We start from the raw sequence: 10,000 nt of genomic DNA, 5'->3' as shown, positions 1-10,000 counted from the left end.
GGTCATTTGTTCTGTCGGTCGGTCGGTCGGACGGTCGGTCGGTCGGTCGGTCATTTGTTCAGTCGGTCGGTTGGTCGTTTGTTCAGTCGGTTGGACGGTCGTTTGTTCTGTCGGTCGGTCGGTCATTTGTTCAGTCGGTCGGTCGGCCGTTTGTTCAGTCGGTCGGTCGGTCGTTTGTTCTGTCAGTCGGTCGATCGGTTGGACGGTTGTTTGTTCTGTCGGTCAGTCGGTCGTTTGTTCAGTCGGTCGGACGGTCGTTTGTTCTGTTGGTCGGTCGGTCGGTTGGACGGTCGTTTGTTCTGTCGGTCGGTCGGTTGGTCGTTTGTTTGGTCGGTTGTTTGTTCAGTCTGTCGGTCAGTCGGTCGTTTGTTTTGTCAGTTGGTCGGTCGGTCGGTCGGTCGGTCGGTTGTTTGTTCTGTTGGTCGGTCGGTCGGACGGTCGTTTGTTCTGTCAGTCGGTTGGTCGGTCGGTCGTTTGTTCTGTTGGTTGGTCAGTCGGACGGTCGTTTGTTCTGTCAGTCGGTCGGTCATTTGTTCTGTTGGTTGTTTGTTCAGTCTGTTGGTCGGTCGGTCGTTTGTTTTGTCGGTCGGTCGTTTGTTTAGTCAGTCGGTCGTTTGTTCAGTCTGTCTGTCGGTTGGTCAGTCGTTTGTTCAGTCTGTCGGTCGGTCGGTTGTTTGTTCAGTCTGTCTGTCGGTCGGTCGGTCGGTCGTTTGTTCAGTCTGTCGGTCGGTCGGTCGGTTGTTTGTTCAGTCTGTCTGTCGGTCGGTCGGTTGTTTGTTCAGTCTGTCAGTCGGTCGGTCGGTCGGTCGTTTGTTCTGTTGGTTGTTTGTTCAGTCTGTTGGTCGGTCGGTCGTTTGTTTTGTCGGTCAGTCGTTTGTTCAGTCAGTCGGTCGTTTGTTCAGTCTGTCGGTCGGTCGGTCGGTCGGTCGGTCGTTTGTTCTGTTGGTTGTTTGTTCAGTCTGTTGGTCGGTCGGTCGTTTGTTTTGTCGGTCAGTCGTTTGTTCAGTCAGTCGGTCGTTTGTTCAGTCTGTCGGTCGGTCGGTCGTTTATTCTGTTGGTTGTTTGTTCAGTCTGTCGGTCGGTCGGTCGTTTGTTCAGTCTGTCGGTCCGTCGGTCGTTCGGTCGTTTGGTCAGTCGGTTGTTTGTTTGGTCGGTCGGTCGGTCGTTTATTCTGTTGGTTGTTTGTTCAGTCTGTCGGGTCGGTCGGTCGTTTGTTCTGTTGGTTGTTTGTTCAGTCTGTCGGTCGGTCGGTCGGTCGTTTGTTCAGTCTGTCGGTCGGTCGGTTGGTCAGTCGTTTGTTCAGTCTGTCGGTCAGTCGGTCGTTCGGTCGTTTGGTCAGTCGGTTGTTTGTTTGGTCGGTCGGTCGGTCAGTTGGTCGTTTGTTCGGTCGGTCGGTCGGTCAGTTGGTCGTTTGTTCGGTCAGTTGATCGTTTGTTCGGTCGGATCGGTCGGTTGGACGGTCGAGTGGCCTCTGATGCTCTGGCCTCACACCTCTCCATCTGTTGACACCACGTGTCATGTTGTCCTTCCAGTCTGCTTCCAGCTTTGTTCCAGTTTGATCCTTTGAGAGAAAACATCCTTGATTCTGTTCGTATCTGTTGAGCTGCATGTGGAACGTACAGTCGTCCATATGGGGAGCAGATTGTCTCTGCGGCACTTTAGAGACAGGATCTCATTCACTGCAGACAAAATGTGTCGACAGACTGTTTTATTTATGATGGTTAAAGTCAGAGGAAGAACAATGATCTGAGTAGAGTTTTGGATACAAAGAATAAAAACAGACTTTAAGATCTGACCAAACAAAAAGTTGTTTTCAGGATAATTATTCAAATTCACATAAAAAAAATGTTGTTGATGTTAAGAGTTAGTCATATTTATAAGACAAAAGACAAAATTCTCACATTTTGACATAGACTGAAGCACTCTTTACAAAAAAGTCATTTTCAACCAGATCAAATGTTTTTTTAATGGACTTGTTCAAGAAATTTGTGATTATAATGTTAAACGTGTATTTTACTGTTTGTGTCAATATTCAAATTCTTTGTGTTACTAGTGAGGGATTTCACAAGCAGTCACTATAGTCTATAGTCTATATAGTCAATATATTATTATAATATATATAATATTTAAAGAGCCAAAAGTGTATCATTCGGCCGCTGACAGTATTTAGGCCATTCCAGAGGAAATATTCCAGAAATATTAATATGAAAAAAGACTTTATCTGGTGTGCTATAAGTTTGTATTCGGGTATTTGTATTGTGAACTTTAGTTTACATGTATAACGCGAATCTGAAACAGTGACATTCAAAATGGCGGACTTCCTGTTGAGTTGACGTAATGGTGCATGCAGGTAAATGTAGCAGCCCGGGCGTCTCTTTAGGGGGCGCTAGCGAGCCATTAGGCCACGCCCACTCGTGACTCCACTAGAATACAACATTTTTGTGTGTACCAATTTTTATGAGTTTAAAAATATGATAAAACCGCCAGAAATGCAGTTCTTTGTGGAGAAAAATAAGGAACGAGAATAATAATTGCTTGAATAACAACAGGGCTTTCACACCTTCGGTGGTCGGACCCTAATTAATTTTGAGAATGAAGTCTCAGCTCCATCTCAGTGAGCCAGTCTTCACACTATGAAGCATCTGCCATGGAATCCATTCATTTCAATTATTTGTCAATGATAAAGGTTTATTATGTTACACATGAATCTTGTGTTATTTTCATCTACCTACAGGTAGTTCACCTGTAGGTAGATGAAAATAACACAACTGTTGTCAGGTATCCATTTATACAGGCGCTGTCTTCAGTTTGTGAACTTATGTGCGTTTGTAGTTTATTTACAATTTTGTTTGCAGTGACAGTTTTTATGGAGATTCTTAAAAATGACTCTCATTTAAATTATTATTTATTTTTTGAATGTCACTTTCATTTATTTAAAATCCACTTCCCCTGTAAATATTAATATTTTGGTGAGCTGACCCTTTAAATGATGGTTTGTACCTTCACGCGCCGAGTCAATAAAGTTTCTTCAAACAAACAGCGTGACGTCACGAAGCACAATGGCTTTCAGCGGCACAGCTGTAACGGTTCTCACTCCAAACGGGAGAAGACAGACCGTTAAAGTGTCTCCAAACACGCCGTTGTTGCAGGTGAGTTGTGTTTAAGGCCCGTTTCGTGTGTTCCGACATGAGAGGTTCATTTAATTGAGTTCGTTTTGTCCGTGAACCGGAGCGGACTGCTGCCCGGAGTTAGCCTGCTCGGCTAACACTCGTTAGCCGGTGACAGATCAGTTTTTTTCGTGCGCAGAAAGTCTCATGAGGTCATTAAATATGTGTACGAGGTGACGTCATGAATTCATGAGGTGACGACATGAATTCATTAAATATGTGTCGTGATTTAATTCGTGCCCCCCCCCCCCCCCCCCCCCCCAGGTGCTGGAGGACGTCTGTGAGAAGCACGGATTTAACCCGGACCAGCACGGTTTGAAGTGAGTACCGGCCGGTCCGAGCAGCACGAGGCCGTTGAACAGCTGAATGAAGTCTTTATTCGGTTTCCTGCTGTTCGTGTCGTCACAGGTTTGATGAGTTTTATTTCCGGGTCAGTGAATCTGATCAGATGAATTAATCCGATCTGCTGGATCGATGAGATAAAACCAGGATTTCACCTCTAAACCTCAGCTGAGCAAAAGAAAACAAACCTTAAATTATTTATTTACATATTTTAAATGATAGAAGTCAGCAGCTCTTAAGACATATTTTGTCAAATATATATTTTTTTTAAATTTCCCATCATCCTCTGCTGCCGACAGGTTTCAGAGGACGGTTGTCGACCTGACGTTGCCATGGAGATTTGCCAACCTGCCCAACAATGCGAAACTGGAAATAGTGACGAGTTCAAGGAAACAAGGTGTAGCTGACAGCCAGGTGAGTCACAACAACAACAACAACAATTTGTGTCTGAGAGTAAGAAGTGTTAAATTAAGATAGCTGACGTCGTCGTACAGGTTTACCTGAGGTTACCTGTGGAGAATCTACCTGGTGCTCACTTAGCTTTAAACATGTGGAATCAATATTATATGTGCTTGTTTTAGTAGGATTTCTAAAGCAGCAACACGTCATCGGGACGGTGAATGTTAATACGAACGGACACGAGTGTCAGATTAAATGAAAAACAATATAATATATAATAAAACATTATAATGAGTCCCAGTGGTCAGCTGGTCAGAGGAACAGCTGGTCAGCAGAGGAACAGCTGGTCAGAGGAACAGCTGGTCAGAGGAACAGCTGGTCAGCAGAGGAACAGCTGGTCAGAGGAACAGCTGGTCAGCAGAGGAACAGCTGGTCAGAGGAACAGCTGGTCAGCAGAGGAACAGCTGGTCAGCAGAGGAACAGCTGGTCAGAGGAACAGCTGGTCAGAGGAACAGCTGGTCAGCAGAGGAACAGCTGGTCAGAGGAACAGCTGGTCGTAGATTCTCAGAGTTGACTGGAGGGATGAACGCAATTATAAGATATCGGTTTGTGCATCGCTCCCCACCTCTGACACCACCTATTCCACCTCCACCTCCGACACCACTTACACCTCCGACACCACCTATTCCACCTCCACCTCCGACACCACTTACACCTCCGACACCACCTATTCCACCTCCACCTCCGACACCACTTACACCTCCGACACCACCTATTCCACCTCCACCTCCGACACCACTTACACCTCCGACACCACCTATTCCACCTAAACCTCCACCTCTGACACCACCTACTCCACCACCTACTCCACCTCCATCACCTACTCCACTTCCACCACCTCCTGCACCACCACCTGCTCCATTACCTGCACCACCTACTCCACCACCTCCTCCATCTACTCATCAGGTTGGACTGCTTATATTCCCCAAAACTTTTACACAAAATGTTATGAATCTCAGCTGCAGAGTGAAATCTCTCGAACCAACGGTCACAAAAACCCGTGTGAGACAGATGCTGTTTGAATCGAGCGACGTTACTACTGAAGGGCGTAGCGTCCGTCTGCTCCGTGCACGACACCGTGCTGCACCACGTTCACGCACAACAGGAACCGACCTTTTGATCCACCCTCGTATTCACGTCTCAGTTTCGTCTCATATGAACCTGTTATGACGATATTGTCTATTTGTAATTTTATTTGGGGAAAAAACGAGCTTCATATTATGATTTTTTAAAAATGATTTCTATATTTCTGTCAGGACATGTGTGTTTTTCTGTCGGTACCTGGATGAGTCATCCGTGTGTTCTCACCCTCTGATTTGCATCCAGAAACACGTTGTTGGAGCTGAGCTGGAGTTTCCAGTGACATCATGGCCTCGTAATCTAAGCAGTAAAATCACGGCTGTGTTTGATCTGCTGTTTTACTTCATTTGATGGATGGTTGACTGTTGATACCTCATAGACTTTATACACACACACACACACACACACACACACACACACACACACACACACACACACACACACCTGGTGGCCCGGTGTGTTGCGTGTCCGGTCCTCCTTTCATCTCTCCCAGTGCGCCGACGTTCAGCGCTCTCCGTGCTGCATGACGTCGTGGTGAGTGAACGTAAACCACTGGAGAGGAAGAACGACCGATCGGTGTTGTGACTCCTCATCAGACGGAGGCGGACCATCATCTGAGCCTGATCACATTCGATTATCACACAATTATCTTCCTGCGAAGTGACTACGAATGAAGAACTGACAAACGGCCACCGAGGCAGATTTTAATATTTAATGCGATGACTTTCCTTTTCTGCATTTAATGGAATTTCTAACGTGGATTCCTACGATGTGACCTACTGGAGGTTAAAATGAGGATCATGCATCCACTTATTAGTGTTTAAAATAATGTGAAATTGTTAAATCATTTAAGAAAATACTTCAAAGTGTTTAATCTGCCTGTTTAATGCCCATTTAAAGTTTGTAAGTTTCTTCATCATGTCCAGCTGATTTAGACAGCAGCTGAGGAGGAGGAGGAGCTGATCACCGTTCCTGCATCATGTTTCTGTGTTTATCGTGTAAAGAGCATTCGTGGTGTTTAACGTATGGTTGAACTCCACCTGAACTCCACCTGTGTTCCCGCGCTGTCATACAGGTGAGGATCGCTCTCCAGATGGAGGACGGCTCTCGGCTTCAGGGTTCCTTCTCCTGCGGACAGAGTCTGTGGGAGCTGATCACACATTTCCCTGAGATCAGGTGGGTGAACACACACACACACACACACACACACACACACACACACACACACACACACACACACACACATACACTGAACTGAACTGAACCATTTTGAGGAATTTGTTTTGCATTCTCACGCGTCTGTTTGAGGGTTCTGACCTGGTTTGATGGTTCATGTTTGAATGAAGTTGGACTCGTACGTAGAGTTGAGATGACAGACAGGACTGGAAGAAATGGAAGGAGAAAATCAGACATAAGCCAAAGTAAAACTGAAATGAAAAAGTCTAAAAAAAACCATCAATATTAGTTACAAACCTTTTAGTTTGACTTGTATTCAAAGTAAAATGAACAATGAACTTTTTATTGTGTTCTGTAAAGTGAAGGTGGTCATTGGAGGAATGAACGCAGCCAAGATCACATCCCGTCTTCTCACCACTCAGCTTTCACACAGATCTCTCACGCACGCACGCACGCACGCACGCACGCACGCACGCACACACACACACACACACACACACACAGCTGTTACTCAGTAGTTCCAGCTGTGCGGTCCCAGGTGCTCGAGCCTCCGTCCAGCCCTCATCTCATCTCTATTAAATGACATCACTGCATCTCCTGATCTCTTTCCAAGGAAGTTATGCTTCCATGAAATGAATATTAGCGCCGCACCGATGTTAAAAAAAATAAAAAGCTCTGGGAATGTTGTGAAGCTGAGGGGGAAGCTTTGATTTTCAGATTCGAGGCGAACAATAGTAAAACATTTATGGTTCAATTAGTTTCTACACGGGATTGTGCACACATGGTTTACACATGCAGACTGTGTGCCACTGCGTTGCGTGAGGTTTTAAAATCAAAGAAAAGCCACTTCTGGGTTTTGTTTTTGTCACAGTTTAAGCAAATAAAAATCCTTCGCCCATAATTTGAATCTGGCTTTTTCTTCGTCTTCTCCGTGTCACCACTTTCCTCCAGCCTGTCGGAGCTGTCGGGATCCACTCCTGTGTGTGTTTACATGAGAGATGAGGTACGTAATGTTCCTTTAACTCTCCCTTTCTCAGGACATGAAAGTCAGTTTTATGGTAACACAGCTGTGTGTGTGTGTGTGTGTGTGTGTGTGTGTGTGTGTGTGTGTGTGTGTAGGTCAGTGGGGAAGAAGCACTAAAGAGCGCCTCTCTGAAGTCTCTGGGTCTTACAGGAGGAAGTGCCATTGTCAGGTCGGCCGCTGGTTCTTCAACTATTGTGTCATTGTGATTTTTAATATTTATTCATACAAAAACAACACAAAGATTACTTAGTAGTTTGAGAGTTGATCCTTATCGTAACTTTTTGTAATTCTCACAATTGTGTTGAAGGTTTTTACTCAAAAAAGACAAATCGCCAGGAGAGGAAGATGAAAAGAAAACAGCTGCTATGCCAACCTCACCCATTGCTATGGAAACCACGCCGAGGCCATCCCCTCAGCCCGATCCCGCTCCATCGTTTCCCCACGTGTCAACAACAGCCATGCCAATTAAAAATTCTGTCCCCAACAGGGCAGTGGAAACCCAACCTGCTCCAACTCCCGCCGCGGCCACAAGCACACTTCCTGTTCGAAAGGAAGACGCCCCGAACCCCCAAGATGCAATTCGGCCTGAAGCCCCTCCCACTAGAAGCCAGACACTAGAGGAGGATGGAGAGGAAGCAGGGCCTTCAGGACTAAACTGTCAGGCATCTTCTTCCTCCTCCTCCGCCCCCTCGGCTCCTTTCATTCCTTTCTCCGGAGGTGGTCAGCGCCTCGGGGGTCCAGGGGGAGAAGCAGTCGCACGCTCGCTATCTTCATCATCATCTTCATCGCTGTCAGCTCTGACCGGCGCCGTCGAGTCACCCAAAGCCAAGAAAGCCAAATCCAGCCACAGCGCCGGCACCCAGGTGAGCCACAACGCTGTGACAAGCTCAAATGAAGAAAGTCATAAAGTCTTATTTCAGGATGATCAAAGCTTAGTTCTGGTCCAAGAAGAATAAACCTGCCAGCAACAGAAAACAGGCTCAACACACTTTAAGTTTGACCAGCTGTCATGGAACTGAAGATGTTTAAACTTCCATTTTATGAGTACTTTAAGGACTCCCTTCTCGTCTTCGTTGGCACCAACAACGATGATCTGCTGTTTTCTAATGAAGAACATCTGCAGAACGTCCACTACATGGATCTTGTTTTTCCAGTAACTTTTAACCTCAGATTGCCAAAGCGGAGAAGAAAACGTTCTGAAAAGCTCGTGATCGATATATCAACATCTCCAAAACATCTTTGAAGTGAAACTGGGTGGTTTTGCTTATTTAAATAATGAGACCGAACATCTTGTTTCTGTAGTTGTGTAGAGAAGCCAAAGAGTTTCAGATGTGTTTGACTCTTGTGAGCAGAATTAAAAGGCCGCCGACTTATGAGCACCTTTTATGGTGAATTCCTCCAAAGATGATATCAAAGCTTTCTGTGTGATCGTGGACAGACAGACAGACAGCAACACTTTCTCTCCATCGTTAGATTTCTGTAGATCACACAATGTTTTACTTGAATTTAAAAGTCCATTCTTGACCAAATTGATCATTGATGTTAACTGGAACGTTTTTTGCTCCTCTGACAGAGTAAAGCCAACCTGCCAGACCAGGACGTGGACCTCGGGGACCAGCTCCTGGAGGTGAACCCGTTTGTTTCTTCTCTGTAACTTGTTAATTGCATGAGCTCAGTAATGAAGCACTTGATCCACACTTCAGCCGAATTACAGGTACCAGCAGGATGTTTGATTACTGGAGATGAGTGTGGACTGTTGTGTGTGCAGCCGGTGGAGCGCCAGCCTCTGATTTACCCACCTGGACTTCAGTTCCCGCCGCGTCGGAGACCACGTGGACCTCCCCGACGAGTTCTTCGAGGTGACGGTGGATGATGTGCGGAAGCGCTTCGCCCAGTCTGGAAGAGCGAGAGGTGAGGAGGAGGTAGTGGTGGAGAGGAGGAGGTGGTGGTGGTGGTGGTGGTGATGGTGGTGGAGAGGAGGAGGAGGTGGTGGTGGAGGAGAGGAGGAGGAGGAGGAGGTGGTGGTGGTGGTGTTGGTGGAGAGGAGGAGATGGTGGTGGAGAGGAGGAGGAGGTGGTGGTGGTGGTGGTGATGGTGGTGGAGAGGAGGAGGTGGTGGTGATGGTGGTGGAGAGGAGGAGGAGGTGGTGGTGGTGGTGTTGGTGGAGAGGAGGAGGGTGGTGGTGATGGTGGTGGAGAGGAGGTGGTGGTGTTGGTGGAGAGGAGGAGGTGGTGGTGGAGAGGAGGAGGAGGAGGTGGTGGTGGTGGAGAGGAGGAGGGTGGTGGTGGTGGTGTTGGTGGAGAGGAGGAGGTGATGGTGGTGGAGAGGAGGAGGAGGTGGTGGTGGTGGTGATGGTGGTGGAGAGGAGGAGGAGGTGGTGGTGGTGGTGGTGTTGGTGGAGAGGAGGAGGTGGTGGTGGTGGTGGAGGTGGTGGTGGAGGAGGAGGAGGTCGTGGTGGAGAGGAGGAGGAGGAGGTGGTGGCGGAGGAGGAGGAGGAGGTGGTGAGAGAGGAGGAGGAGGAGGAGGAGGTGGTGGTGGTGGTGTTGGTGGAGAGGAGGAGGTGATGGTGGTGGAGAGGAGGAGGAGGTGGTGGTGGGTGATGGTGGTGGAGGAGGAGGAGGAGGTGGTGGTGGTGGTGGTGTTGGTGGAGAGGAGGAGGTGTGGTAGGTGGTCGGTGGAGAGGAGGTGGAGGAGGTGGAGGAGGGTGGTGGTGGAGAGGAGGAGGAGGAGGAGGTGGTGGGTGTGTGTGTGT

General features: G+C 47.5%; 1 protein-coding gene across 1 annotated transcript in view; it reads left to right on the top strand.

The window, feature by feature from the left end:
- The first annotated feature begins 3,047 nt into the window (after positions 1 to 3,047).
- Positions 3,048 to 10,000, top strand: part of aspscr1 (ASPSCR1 tether for SLC2A4, UBX domain containing) — a 16,639-nt gene continuing 9,686 nt past the window's right edge. The window contains 10 exon segments of the mRNA XM_069139812.1: positions 3,048 to 3,149; positions 3,432 to 3,487; positions 3,809 to 3,923; positions 6,124 to 6,224; positions 7,176 to 7,227; positions 7,344 to 7,417; positions 7,556 to 8,111; positions 8,822 to 8,875; positions 9,017 to 9,043; positions 9,045 to 9,170. Of these exon segments, the coding sequence (XP_068995913.1) occupies positions 3,060 to 3,149; positions 3,432 to 3,487; positions 3,809 to 3,923; positions 6,124 to 6,224; positions 7,176 to 7,227; positions 7,344 to 7,417; positions 7,556 to 8,111; positions 8,822 to 8,875; positions 9,017 to 9,043; positions 9,045 to 9,170 (1,251 nt within the window). The 5' untranslated portion in view covers positions 3,048 to 3,059.

This window comes from Embiotoca jacksoni, unplaced genomic scaffold (assembly GCF_022577435.1).
Source record: "Embiotoca jacksoni isolate LCO1_2020_lvr unplaced genomic scaffold, fEmbJac1.0.p SCAF_85, whole genome shotgun sequence".
In the NCBI taxonomy this organism is placed as follows: Eukaryota; Metazoa; Chordata; class Actinopteri; family Embiotocidae; genus Embiotoca; species Embiotoca jacksoni.
The sequence above is the reverse complement of the archived record's forward strand: the minus strand, read 5'-3'. Positions and strand labels throughout refer to the sequence as shown.